The sequence below is a fragment of the Panthera leo genome, chromosome A1 (genome assembly GCF_018350215.1).
Source record: "Panthera leo isolate Ple1 chromosome A1, P.leo_Ple1_pat1.1, whole genome shotgun sequence".
Lineage (NCBI taxonomy): Eukaryota > Metazoa > Chordata > Mammalia > Carnivora > Felidae > Panthera > Panthera leo.
Window position 1 is genome coordinate 66,993,644 of NC_056679.1, and position 14,658 is coordinate 67,008,301.

General features: G+C 43.4%; 1 protein-coding gene across 3 annotated transcripts in view; it reads right to left on the reverse strand.

Moving 5' to 3' along the window:
• DZIP1 (DAZ interacting zinc finger protein 1) overlaps nt 1-14,658 on the reverse strand; it is a 52,875-nt gene that overhangs the window by 25,060 nt on the left and 13,157 nt on the right. For all 3 annotated transcript variants that reach the window (XM_042929285.1, XM_042929275.1, XM_042929267.1), the window contains exons 5-7: nt 13,632-13,793; nt 8,087-8,224; nt 5,105-5,167 (exon numbers count right to left, since the gene is read on the reverse strand). In XM_042929285.1, the coding sequence (XP_042785219.1) occupies nt 5,105-5,167; nt 8,087-8,224; nt 13,632-13,793 (363 nt within the window). The remainder of the gene's footprint in view (nt 1-5,104; nt 5,168-8,086; nt 8,225-13,631; nt 13,794-14,658) is intronic.

Here is a 14,658-nt window from a genome sequence, read left to right on the forward strand (position 1 = left end):
AATGATGTGTTAATGTAGGCCCAGCAATTCCAACACAGGTACCACCGTGGTGCGGGATGTTGATAATGGGGGAGGCTGTGCGTATGGAGGGGGGAAGGGGTATTTGGGAACGTTCTGTGCTTTCTGCTCAGTGTTGCTGTGAACTTAAAACTGCTCTAAAAAAATCTATTTACATTTAAAACAACAACAACAAGTTAATGCTCTCTCTCAATACATTGCATGGTCTTCCCACTGGAGTGCTCTGTGCCCAGAGAAGGTGAGACAAGCACTGGGTTGAACCAAGTGGAAAAGGTTTCCTGAGTAAGGATGAAGAAGAACCTTTCGTGTCCTAGCAGATGCCAAGAACCTCCCCCAGGAGAACACTGCCAACAACCTTCCCCACATTTTCTACAGACCATGAGGAGAGTGCCCCAAAGCAGTCTGGGAAATGCTGAGCTGGAAAATAGAAGGAAAAGCCAGTGAAAATGTCCAGGGGTCTGGGTAGGAGTTTCTGATCAACAACATGTAGAGTCCGTCCAGACTCCCAGAAGATGGAGACACAGGACAAGCTAAGGGTTGGCAACATTTTGATATCGGAATTGAGAATGGACTAGAAAAGCCCAGAAAAGAGTCTGCTGAGAGAACAGTCTAAGCAAGGGACAGCCACAGATTATTTCAGAAAGTTGGAGCTCTTGAGCCCATTTCTTGTGACCTCCTACCATTCCAAGCACTATGCTCTTTTCTCTACCAGAACACAGTACTCTGTCCTCCTTTCCTTTTGTTATGTGACCACCATACAACCTCCCAAGCTCTACAGTCTTCTGTCGGGTCAAAAGCGCATGCCATCGTTTATATGTGACTCCCTTTGAACTCCTACCAATGTTATTTAAAAAAAAAAAACAAAGAGCTGCCAAGAGGCCTAGGTAAAGCAATAAAAAGTTGGCAATCACAACTTCCCTTAAACAGAGAAATACAATATGTGCATTGTAGGAACAGTAGGCAGCAATCATGTGGAATAATTAATAGTTAGGTCTCAGGCAAAGATTACTAAACCTGATTGAATTCTCCCCTCTGTTAGGGTTTAAGAGAAGTTAAGGAAGGAGAAAAGCAGCTTCTGAACAGGCAAAACCAACAGACAATGGAGCAGCGTAGCCTAGCGGCAACACAGACTCTCCACACTCCCAATACTTGGGGCAGCTCAGCCGACTCGGAACCAGGGAAGGCCTCTCTTCCCTCCACCAAACCACCAACAGTCCATCTTTCCATCACGCCTCACAGTGGCCAAGAGTACAACTCTGCAACCTGCACTCTATTCTGGCCGGAGGGCCACCGGAACTCCTACAACGGTCTGGAGCACAGGAGGCTTTAAAGGAGCAAGGACTAAACACTATCCGCATTCGAAAGGAGGCCTGAATTCTGTCCCTAGATACCAACGCTGTAAGACGTCCTGAAGGACAAGAGTTGAACCTCAAATCCTAAGAGCAGTTGTTCAAACCATGGATCCAACACAGAAACCATCCTAGACTAAATCAGAATCTCACTGAGTGGAGCTGGGCAAGAGTGTTTTGGGAAAGAGACTCTGGTCATGCTGAAGTGCATCCTGGTTAGGAACTACTACCTTAGAGCATCTTGAAGGGAAGCTAGAACATTCTCCCAGAAAAGCAACCCCTCTAAGTTGTCACTGCCTCTTCTCTCAAGCTGACTCAGTGCCTGAAGCATGACAGGTGAGCAGGGCAACAAGGTAGACCAGCATGGCCTTGAGTTTAAGGGGGCCCGGGTTCATACCAGGGGCCTGTGCTCATACCAACAGATGACTCTTTCAACCCTGCTCTTCTGACCCCTCCAATCAGCATTCCTCCATCCATAACAAGGTTGAATGATCTCCTTGTTGGCCGACTAGCAACCTTCCACATTCATTCGGCAAATATTTAATGAATGCCAATCACACTTTAGGTTAGTCAACGTTGGGAATACAACAGAGAACCAGATAGGCAGAGTCCCTCCCTCGCAGGGCTAGTGATCCGATCAGAGACAGTAAACAAGTGAATAAATAATCTAACTATGTGAAACAGCAATCAGAGTTACACTTATGACATGATGGGAACCGTAAGGGAGGAGGCTACCTACTTAGATGGTGTCAGATGACTTGTAAGCTAAGGCAAGAGGGGGGCTGAATTCTAAATGGCCCTCAAGTTTGTACCCCCAGACTACACACCCTGCGTAAAACCTTTCTCTTGGTAGAGTTATGAACTGAATGTTTGTGTCCGCCCCTCCATTCATGTGTCAAAGCCCTAATCCCCCACGTGATGTATTAGGAGGTGGGGCCTTTGGGAGGTGATTAGGTTTGGATGAATTAGGGTAGGGTCCTCATGATGGGATTAGTGCTCTTAAGAGAGACCAGAGAGCTATCTCTTGCTCTCTCCCTGCCCCATGAAGACACAGTGACAAGGCATCTGCAACAGGGCTCTTACCAGGAACTGAGCCAGCCCCCTGACTGTGCAACTTCTCAGCCTCCAGAACAGTGAGAAATAAACGTCCCTTGTTTAAAGCCACCCAGTCTATGGTATTTTGTTATAGCAGCAAGAGCAGACTCGAAGACATGAGCTGGTTGGAGTCTGAGATGTGCTTCTAACCAACACAAGACAGCAAACGTGAAGAGACTTAGCAGATACATTTAAAGCCCCCAGTCTGGGGCGCCTGGGTGGCTCAGCAGGTTAAGCGTCCGACTTCGGGTCAGGTCATGATCTCATGCATGGCTCATTAGTTTGAGCCCCACGTTGGGCTCTATGCTCACAGCTCAGAGCCTGGAGCTTGCTTTGGATTCTGTGTCTCCCTCTCTCTCTGCCCCTCCTCTGCTCAGGCTCTCTCTGTCTCTCTCTCAAAAATAAACATTAAAAAAAATTTTTTTTTTTAAGTCCCTAATCTGCTGACTCTGAGTTAATGCAAAGGGAGATTACCCTGCACGGGCCTTAGTCAGGCGAGCGCCTCTCTCCTGCTGGCCTTGAAAAAGTCAACAGCTGGGTAGTGAGCTGTGGAACTAAGGGTCCTGATCCTACTGTCAACCCTAAGGAACTGCATATTGCCAATAACCTGAACGGGCCTGGAATGACCCTGAGCCCCAGATGAGAAAGCAGCCAAGCCCACGTCCCGAATGCAGCTGTGAGACTCCGAGCACAGGACACCACCAGGCCTGTGCTCACGGACACTTGGAGAAGATGAATTGCTGGTAATTTGCTACGAGGCACAGAACACTAAGACAGAGGGGAAGGACAGCCATGTGAAGAGCAAATGGAAGGATGTCCCGGCAGCAAAGACCTTGTGTGAAGAGAAAAAGGCTGGCACGTTCTACAAGTGTCCCGAAGGCGATTGTGGTCAGAAAGTGTAGGTTCGGAGAGAGGATCCGGGATGAGGTGGCAGGTGGTGGCCAGCAGCCAGATGGTCTTGTCTGCTCCTTGGAGAGCAAACTGGGAAAAGGGAAGGTTGGAACTGGGAGACCAGTTACAGGGTCCTTTTCGAAATGGCGGGGGCTCGGTGGAGGGTAGGAGCAATGGAAATGGACAGAAGAACGTGGATATGAGACACGCGGCAGGCCCTGCTGATACCCCTGCGCTGGGTGCTGAGGGAGACACGGCTCAAGGCGTGCTCCTGACTGCTCAGACCAGGATGCCACCGAACAACAGAAAACCACATCTGGGGACGAGCCCGAGCACCTCATCTGAGACATATGACACCTGGGAAGCCCGAGGAGATACCAAGTACAAAGCTGGCTATCTCATCCGGAGCTCAGAGGGTAGTTTAGGCTGGAGAAATCAACATGGGCTTTACACCTACACGCAGCCACGACCTCACTTTAACAAACTCTCTGCTCAATCCCTAGAGCCCCAGAACTATGAGAAATAAATATCTGTTGTTTGTAAGCCACCCGGTCTACTGTATTTTGTTATAGCAGCCAAACCGACTAAGACACAGCAGACACAGGGCTACAACGTACATATGAAGTGAAAAGATAGATCCAAGTTTTCCTGTCTCAAATAAAAGTACTTTAGATTTTCTGCACCAGTGCAATAATGCTTAAATTTGGGATGTACTCAGTTGTAATCAAGCTGTTTTCACTAAAATGGAAGAATTGTTCACATTAAATTATCTTTATTTTTTTCTTAATTTTTTTAATGTTTACTTATTTTTGAGACAGAGAGAGACAGAGCATGAACAGGCGAGGGGCAGAGAGAGAGGGAGACACAGAATCCGAAACGGGCTCCAGGCTCTGAGCTGTCAGCACAGAGCCCAACGCGGGGCTTGAACTCACGGACCGTGAGATCATGACCTGAGCCGAAGTCGGACACTCAACCAACTGAGCCACCCAGGCGCCCCAAATTAAATTATCTTTAATAAAATTAAAGATTATTTAGACTACTGATGTGCAATGTGAAAAAATCAGAAACGATGGGTTCAGCAATAAAGGAATGATTAATAATAACTTACGATACATCTACAAGATCATTCTATAGCCATTAAAAAAATTATGATTTTGAAGAATATTTTTAAAAACACGAGAATACTGGGGAGCCTGGGTGGCTCAGTTGGTTGAGACTTCGGCTCAGGTCATGATTTTATGGTTCATGGGTTTGAGCCCTGCATCAGGCTCTGTGCTGACAGTGCAGAGCCTGGAGCCTGTTTCAGACTCTGTGTCTCCCTCTCTCTACCCCTCCTCTGCTGGTTCTCTGTCTCTCTTTCTCTCTCAAAAGCAAATAAACAATTAAAACACACACACACACAAGAATGTTAAAAAAACAACAAATCCCCAAAAAACCAGAAGAAAGTTTACAATCTATTAAGTGAGAAGCGTACACAGTGATAAAGCATGATTCAAAATTTGTAAGACCCTAAGTATGGGTTTCAAAACATACAGAAATGCTACATTTATGGCACAGAAAACAGACCAAAAGAAGTTACAACGAAGTAGTTAGTAGTGGTTATCATTGGTGTAGAAATTATAATTTTCATTTCTGTCACACATTTCTCCATAAAATTTGTTAAGCAGATAAACACTACCTTCGCCATAGAGAAAAAACATATATTCTTTTAAAAAATGACCCACCGACAGACCCTGGCTTCTTAGTCTTACCCGACCCTTCTCTTTCTTGTGTTCTTGGTGAAGAGCTTGAACTCGGGCGGTCCACTTGCTTTCCTACGACACAGTAAAACAACAGTAATTTATGTGCAATAAAATTGACTCAAAATGGAAACTTCCTTTGTAGTGAGTACCTCTGGAACCCAACTACCTACTTGGTAAAATTTTAGCAAGCATTTTTTAGATTATAGACGTTCAAAAGTGTCTAAATACATTTGCACGTGGTTATCATCTTAAACTCTAAGGCAGGGGTCAGCAAACATTTTCTCTTAAGGGACTAATAGTAAATATTTTAGGCTCTGGGGCCAAAGGACTCAGTCACCACTACCAGCAGTAGGAGAACATTCACTAGATAATACATAAATGGGTGGGCATGGCTGTGTTCCAATAAAATTTTGTTTTCAAAAATAGGTGCTAGTTTGGCAGTCGAAGGAGCTAAAAGCTAAATAAACATTTTTTTTAATGTTTATCTTTAAGAGAGAGAGAGTGCAAGATGGGGAGGGGCAGAGAAAGTGGGAGGGAGACAGAGAATCCGAAGTTGGCTCTGTGCTATCAGCACAAAGCCCAATGCGGGGCTTGAACCCACGAACTGTGAGATCATGACCTGAGCCAAAGTCAGGTACTCAACTGACTGAGTCTCCCAGGTGCCCCAAGAAACACCAAGGCTTCTGAGGCCTTGGGTTCTGACCTGACAACACAGCTCACAGGAAGGAAACAAAAGAATTTTAGGTGGGACTTTGGGATTCATAATTAGGTCCTTCAATTCCTGAGCCCAGCTCACAGGGAGCAACTGTCAACAGTTCAATACAAGACACAATTCACAGTCCCCTACCACATGCCAGGGGCCTCACTGGGCTGTCGTGGCCGGCTGGGCGAGGACTGAGGGACACACTCTGCCTTGAATAGGAGGAAAGTGGACCTAACAATAGACAGCCCCCCCATAAGGTGCATGTGAGCGAACTTCTCAGGACCTCTGCTTGAGGGAACTACCCAAATGCAATAGCCCAGAGGTCCAGGAGAACTCTCTAGAAGAGGTGCTGCCCCAGCTGAAGAATTAAGCCGCAGGTCCTGAAAACTGAGAGGTGTGTGACAAAGAAAGCCACAAGGGCAAAAGCAGAACCACAGAATGCTGTCTCCTGGGACCCATGAGCTGTTTGGTGCAGCTGGGAGCGTTGAGGTAAAGCCGAGAACAGTGCGGGATACCACAGGGTCCAGATCCTCAGGGACTCTGGCTGCTGGTTAAGGATTCCAGACTTGGCTCTGTGAAGAATGGGGAGCCGTGGGAGGATAAGACAGCACAGTGACGTGGCCGGCCTGGCTGCACGGTGGAAGGGCAATGGCCGGGGAGAGAGGCAAGATGTGAGCAGCAACGTAAGAAACAGTGGGAGTGGTCTGTATTCCAAAAATACACTTACTTTTTAAAATGATACGTATATATTTTTAAATATAATTTATTGTCAAGTTGGCTAACACACGGTGTGTATGGTGTGCTCCTGGTTGGGGAAGTAGATTCCCGGGGTTCATCGCTTACATACAACAGCCAGTGCTCATCCCAACCAGTGCTCTCCTCAATGCCCATCACCCATTTTCTCCTCTCTCCCATCAACCCTCAGTTTGTTCTCTATATTTAACAGTCTCTTATGGTTTGCCTCCCTCTCTGTTTGTAACTATTTTTTCCCCTTCCCTTCCCCTATGGTCTTCTGTTAAGTTTCTCAAGTTCCACACATGAGTGAAAACATATATCTGTCTTTCTCTGACTGACTGATTTCACTTAGCATAATGCCCTCCACTTATATCCATGTTGCTGCCAATGGCCAGATTTCATTCTTTATCATTGCCAAGTAGTATTCCATTGTATATATAAACCACATCTTCTCTATCCATTCATCAGTTGATGGACATTTGGGCTCTTTCCATAATTTGGCTATTGTTGAAAGTGCTGCTATAAACATTGGGGTACACGAGCCCCTATGCATCAGCACTCCTGTATCCTTTGGATAAATTCCTAGTAGTGCTATTGCTGGGTCGTAGGGCAGTTCTATTTTTAATTTTTTGAGGAACCTCCACACTGTTTTCCAGAGCAGCTGCACCAGTTTGCGTTCCCACCGACAATGCAAGAGGGTTCCGTTTCTCCACATCCTCACCAGCATCTGTTGTTTCCTGAGTTGTTAATTTTAGCCACTCTGACTGGTATGAGGTGGTATCTCAATGTGGTTTTGATTTGTATTTCCCTGATGATAAGTGATGTTTAGCATCTTTTCATGTGTCTGTTGCCATCTGGATGTCTTCTTTGGAAAAGTGTCTATTCACGTCTTTTGCCCATTTCTTCACTGGATTCTTTGTTTGTCGGGTGTTGAGTTTGGTAAGTTCTTTATAGTTTTTGGATACTAATCCTTTATCCAATATGTCGTTTGCAAATATTTTTTTCAACAAAATCCTAAATTCATAAACTTTAATCTCCATTTGTTTCCTGGTAAAAAGCAATGTTCCCCTAAACCAGGAGGGTGAAAATTGCCAGAATGACAACTGTGCTGATTATGGACGCCACTTTCCACATGACTGTAATTAGGTTTCATAAATGAAGAAGACCATCAGTATAGCAATGCAGCCAGATATTTCAGCTCTAAAAATAAAGTTAGTGCTTCATTATGCCTTTCTAGGCCTTTTGACAGCAGGGACCTACCTCTGAAATACGAAAAATAAACTCTAAGGTAATCCCACACAATTCAAGTTGATACTGTGTTAGCCAAAAATGAAATAGTTTTGCCAACTAGTCTATATCTGCATCTGTTAGTCAATCAACAAGCATCTAATGAACGGCTATGATTAATTATATGTGTATTAGGAGACAAGAAGAAAAGAACTAGCTTCATGGTCACGGGAAGAGACAAACCCTTTTTTTGTAGGAAATGCTTGTAAACTGCTTCAGGAAGAAAAATCAGGCCCCGGCTGCAGTTACTGGCCACTGGCACATACCTGACTATCAAGAAGTTGCATCACATTCTGGAAATCCTGGGGATACTGAGGACGTTCTTCTTTAAACTCATGTGCGTCTTTTAATGTGCCAATATTGGACTTGATCTGCATGTTGGACTTCTGGATTTCTGACAATTGCTATGAAAGAAAATAAATGCAAACTCACTGGTGCAGATATTTATACTTTTAAAAGACTGAACACAAATAAAATTGGGGAACATGTAGCCACTTTTATTTTCATTTAATTTTTTTTAATGTTTATTATTTTTTTTCAGACAGAGAGAGAGAGAGAGAGAGAGCAGGGGCAGAGGAGGGGCAGAGAGAGGGAGACACAGAATCTGAAGCAGGCTCCAGACTCCACATTGTCAGCACAGAGCCTGACGTGGGGCTCTAACTCACAAACTGTGAGATCGTGACCTGAGCCGAAGTCGGATGCTTAACTGACTGAGCCACACAGGCGCCCCAACATGCAGCCACGTTTAAATCCGACTATCCTTACTAGATGCTTGTTGTGCTTTCTCCTTCTCCCACCTACTGGTTTTCCGGTTTTCTTTCTGCTGCTTTCCAGTTTTTCCAACAGCATATGTACAGGGTGATTGCAACAGAAAGGACAACCTAACTTTCTAATCTTATACAATGGGTCTTAAAATTTCTGATGGGCACACAACAGTGTCCAGGAACAGAGGAACTGAGTGCAGCTGGTTCTTATGATTATTTATTTTTATTTTTTTACTTATTTGTATTCCTAATATAAATACAATTTTTAATGTTTATTTATTTACTTATTTATTTATTTTGAGAGGCGGTGAAGCCGGGGGGGCATGTGCAGGGGAGAGGTAGAGAGAGAGAGGGAGATGGAGAATCCCAAGCAGGCTCCACCCTGTCAGCATGGAGCCCGATGCGGGGCTCGAACTCATGCACTGTGAGATCATAACCTGAGCCGAAACCAAGAGTCAGATGCTTGACTGACTGAGCCAGCCAGGTGCCCAGGTTCTCATGACAATTGAGTGGTGAGGCCACCATCATCGTGCAACTGTATCCATGAACCCATTAGGGACAACATGTTTTAATTTTACCTATTGCTTGTTATGTTATTCCTAAAGTTAGCAGCGGTAAAAAACCCTCAGAAAAATCACAGAAGGTAATACGTTAACTGAAGAAACAAAAGGGTAATCTGGGCTGAACACAGCAACTTCTTTTCAAAGAGTACAGTGTGAAATTGGTGGAGGCTGACTTCTCAGCAGAGAAACTTGACCGACACAACCTGAGCCGGTGATCAAGGTCAACACCAACAACCATTAATCATGAAGAGAGTATTACCCTTCAGATGATGTGATGAAAACTGTAACTTTATCACTGAGGGTTTCATCCCCCATACCCGTAAGCCCAGTCTAACCAAGAGAAGACTCCTGGGTGAATTCCAGTAGAGGGGCGTCCTACTGACAAGTAAGGTACTCCTCAAAATTGTCCAGGTCACTGAAAACAAGTCAGAGAAACCGTCTCAGACAAGCTAAGGAGGTGTGACAACTAAATATCATGTGGTATCCTGGAGAGGACCCTGGAGCAGAAAAGTGATGTTAGGTAAAAGCTAAAGAAGTGGAACCACAGTATGGAGTTTAATTAATACTAATATGTCAGTATTGGCTCATCAACCATAACAAATGTACCAGACTAAGTTGTCAGTAAGATGGAAAACTGTACAGGGTAGGAGAGGGGGGTGTTACATGAAATTTTCTGTACTGGATGCTCAATTTTTCTGTAAGCTTAACTATTCTAAAAAAATGAAGTCTATTATAATTAATAATTTTAGGGGCACTTGGATGGCTCAGTCAGTTAAGCATCCAACTCCTGGTTTCCACTCAGTTCATGATCTCTCAATTCATGAGTTTGAGCCCTGCGTTGGGCTCTGGGCTGGCAGCACGGAGCCCGCTTGGGATTCTCTCTCTCTGCCCCTCCCCCACTCACGCTGTTTCTGTCCCTCTCAAAATACATAAATAAACTTAAAAAATAATAATAATTTTAAAAACCATCTATAGCTAAAAATGGGTAAACAACCCACATGTTGTCAACTGATGAACAGGCAAATGAAATACGATATTCATGGTTGTTGGCGAGGATGTGGAGAAAGAGGATCTCTTTTGCATTGTTGGTGGGAATGCAAGCTGGTGCAGCCACTCTGGAAAACAGTATGGAGGTTCCACAAAAAACCAAAAATAGAACTCCCCTATGACCCAGCAATTGCACTACTAGGCATCTATCCATGGGATACAGGTGTGCTGTTTCGAAGGGACACATGCACCCCCATGTTTATAGCAGCACTATCAACAATAGTCAAAGTATGGAAAGAGCCCAAATGTCCATCGATGGATGAATGGATAAAGAAAATGTGGTATACACACACACACACACACACACACACACACACACACACACACAATGGAGTATTACTTGGCAATCAAAAAGAATGAAATCTTGCCATCTGCAACTACGTGGATGGAACTGGAGGGTATTATGCTAAGTGAAATTAGTCAGAGAAAGACAAAAATCATATGACTTCACTCATATGAGGACTTTAAGAGACAAAACAGATGAACATAAAGGAAGGGAAACAAAAATAATGTAAAAACAGGGAGGGGGACAAAACAGAAGAGACTCATAAATATGGAGAACAAACTGAGGGTTGCTGGAGGGGTTGTAGGAGGGGGGATGGGTTAAACGGGTAAGGGGCATTAAGGAATCTACTGAAATCATTGCTTCACTATATACTAACTATTTTGGATGCAAATTTTAAAAAATAAAAAATAAAGTTAAATTAAAAAACAATCTGAAACTCTACATAAAAAAAAAAGAAAAAGAAATACGATATTCATGGAATGGAAAATCATGCGGCAACTACAGGAATGAAATAGTGATGTATATATATCCTTACGACGTGGATGAATCCCAGAAACATTATACTAACTGGGAGGCAGCTGCTCACAAAAGATCACATATTGTATGGTTCAATTCACACGTAACATCCAGAATAGGCAGATCCACAGAGACAGAAAGCAGATCTGTGGTTGCCAGTGGCTTGGGAGAGGGAGTGCCAACGGGCACAGTGGAGATGAAATATTCCAAAACGTCTATGAGGATGGATGCACAACCCTGTGAACATACTAAAAACTACTAAACTGTGCACTCTAAGTGGGTGAATTTTATGGTATAGAAACTATATCTCAATAAAGCCATCTTTTTACCCCCCACCCCCCAAAAAAGGTAGGAGTGGTAAAAAAGCCCTATGTGGGGAAAAGTCCCAATCCACTATTAAAATTATCCCGGGAGCAGGCAGCTGGGGGCAGGATCCTGGATGGAACCTTAGGCAAAAGAACTCTAATTAGCAGCTTATCACAAAGGGAAAAATGAGTACAGCCTTGATGAAGAAGATGTGAGAAGCCAGTCTTAAATTGGTTAGTATCGCAATCCACCAGTGGGTTATACGGCATCCCACTTTGAACCACAGATAGGAGTTCAGGAAAGGTCCCTGGTGCAGGGATCGAAAAAGAAACCATGGATAGAGAAATTACTGCCTAGGTGTTCTGATGCTTAGAAACAACAACCAAGGATAGGTGATATGGAACGACTGAACCAACAGGAAGTTGTAGCCCTACAAAAAAGACACAGTGAACCATCCAAATTTATTCCCTTTCAACTTTTTATTTGCAAATTACAACTTATAGAAATGTTGAGGGGCACCTGGGTGGTTCAGCTGATTGAGCAACTGACTCTTAATTTCGGCTCAGGTCATGATCTCACAGTTCATGAGATTGAGCCCTGCATTGGGCTCTGCACTGACAGCATGGAGTCTGCTTGAGATTCTCTCTCTGTTCTTCCCCTGCTAGTGCTTGTGCACTCTCTCAAAATAAATAAAAATTTAAAAAAAAAAGGAAAAAGAAAAGTTGAAAGAATAATATAATGAACACCCATTTGGACCAATTGTTAACATTTTGCCATGTTTGCTTTATAAAGATATGGCGGGGCTGGCAAATTTTCTGTAAAGAGCCAGACGGTATTCTGGCTTCGGGAGACACATAAGGCCTTGGTGATAATCACTCACCTGTACGGCTCCAGCACAAAAGCACCACAGACAAAGTGTAAAGGAACACATGTGGTCGTATGCCAATAAAACTTACGGACACAGAAATGTAAACTTCATGTAATTTTTATGTGTTGTGACATATTCTTCTTATGACCTTTTTCAACCATTTAGAAATATTAAAACCTTTCTTGGCTCACTGGCCATACAAAGATGGGTGGTATGTCAGATTCGGTTCACAGATTGTGGTTTCCCTACCCCTATGCAAGAGTTCAAGGCGCTTTAGAGAAGGCCTTGAGCCATATTCCAAAAATATCTTTCCATTTTAGTTTGTAAAACTTGTTGGCCCCTAGAGGGAGCTCAAGGATCTTGCTTCCTTTCCCCAAGGGTGACCGGGGACTGGGCTGCCCATCCAGCTCAAGTCATTCTTCGCTGGAGGACAGCGATCACTGTCACAGAGGTTAAGGTCCCAGCCCAGCAAGCCACGTCTCTGTCTATGCATGTGACCAGGGCAGTGTGGAACAAGACTGCTCCTATAGGGGATGGAGACTCATTTAGTTACATTCTGCTTGCACAGAACAGCTGTCCTTCCCACCGGCCAGGAAGGGACCTGGCAAAAAAAATTCTACTTCTGTCTTTGTGGGTTGGCTTTCTTCTTCCACATTGGTGATCTGTGTCAGTCTTTCCAGAAAGTTCCTTTGGAACTTAGAAAGCTTCAGAATTCAGGGAGGAGGCTTATGGCTTATTGGCTATCCTAACGAGCTAAGGAAACAGAGACCCTCTTCTATGATCTGACCAAGGGTACCAAATGTACCAAGTGTTCTTTTTTTTTTTTTTTTAACATTTATTTAATCTTTATTATTTTATTTTATTTTATTTTATTTTATTTTATTTTATTTTATTTTTAAAAATTTTTTAACCTTTATTGATTTTTGAGACAGAGAGAGAGCATGAACAGGGGAGGTTCAGAGAGAGATGGAGACACAGAATCTGAAGCAGGCTCCAGGCTCTGAGCTGTCAGCACAGAGCCCGACGTGGGGCTCGAACTCACGGACTGTGAGATCATGACCTGAGCTGAAGTCAGACGCTCAACCGACTGAGCCACCCAGGCGCCCCATAATCTTTAGTTTTTTAGTTAATCCCTATTCCCAACATGGGGCTTGAACTCACAACCTCGAGATTAAACATTGTATGCTCCACCGACTGAGCCAGCCAGGAGCCCCTCAAATGTACCAAGTGTTCTGCACATGCGTTTGGAGCCAAAGCTCCCACTTTCAAAGAAATGACTTTTCTGACTTGCTCTGTCTTCTGTATGTCTCAAGCTCCCTCAGGACTCTCAAGAAAGGGGCTGTCTGGACCAAGGCACAATAAAGTGATTTCTAGATCCACTGGCCATAATGCCATTCTAATGTTACCTCTCAAGGCAACAATCCTACCAATACTATGAGGAGTACTTGGTTTAATACTTACATATTCTAATGCTGAATTCTTGGAGGTCAATTCTTTAAACTCCTTCATAAACATTTCCTTGACTTTTTCCATTTCATCAACTAGTTTCTCCTTTTCTTCTTCTTTCCATCTATCAAATAACTTCAGAAATTCTTCCTCTTTTGTTTTCTGCATTTCATATTCCTGAAATTATTTGAATGCATGGTTTTAAAAGTTCTATATGAAGCAAAATTTTAAATAAATGACATGTGCAAAATTTTAAATAAATGGACATAGCTCCAGCTAGTATTGAGTGTATCAGTTAGGTGTGCAATAGCACTTCATATAATGGCAACGTCCACAGCGATTTTTCCAAACCAAAAACAGCACATGGCATCCTTTCATCCTTACACCTCTTAAAATACAAACACAGAGGTCCAAAGTCTCAAGAGTTCGGTGATCTATGAACTTGTATAGTAGATATGCAATATGTAAAATGTAAACATCCTTTAAAAGAAAACGTCTATTGAGCAGAAGAACCATTCTCAATACTGTATCAATTTGGATAGAGTAGCCCCATCTCACTCCCAAAACACAAATTCCTATTTATACAAGCTAAATTCATGTCTAGTCAATCAGCCTTTGATTTCTCAATGACCTTCAGTTTTGGGTTTTTTTGTTTTGTTTTGTTTTTGTTTTTTTTTTTTACCTAACTGCAGACTTAACACAATAAACAAACTTAGTCTGACATATACAGAACACCCAAGAGCAGCAGAACATATATTCTTGTTAAACGCTCATGGAAGATTCACCAGGAGAGAGCAAATGTTAGGTCACAAAAGAGTCTCAAAAATTTTAATTATTTATTTTTAAGTTTATTTATTAATTTTGAGGGAAGGGGGAGAGGCAGAGAGAGAGGGAGAGAGAATTCCAAGCAGGCTCCCCCACTGTCAGTGCAGAGCCCGATGCGGGGCTCAAATCTCATGAACCATGAAATCATGACCTGGGCTGAAATCAAGAATAGAATGCTCAACCGACTGAGTCACCCAGGCTCCCCTCTCAATAAATT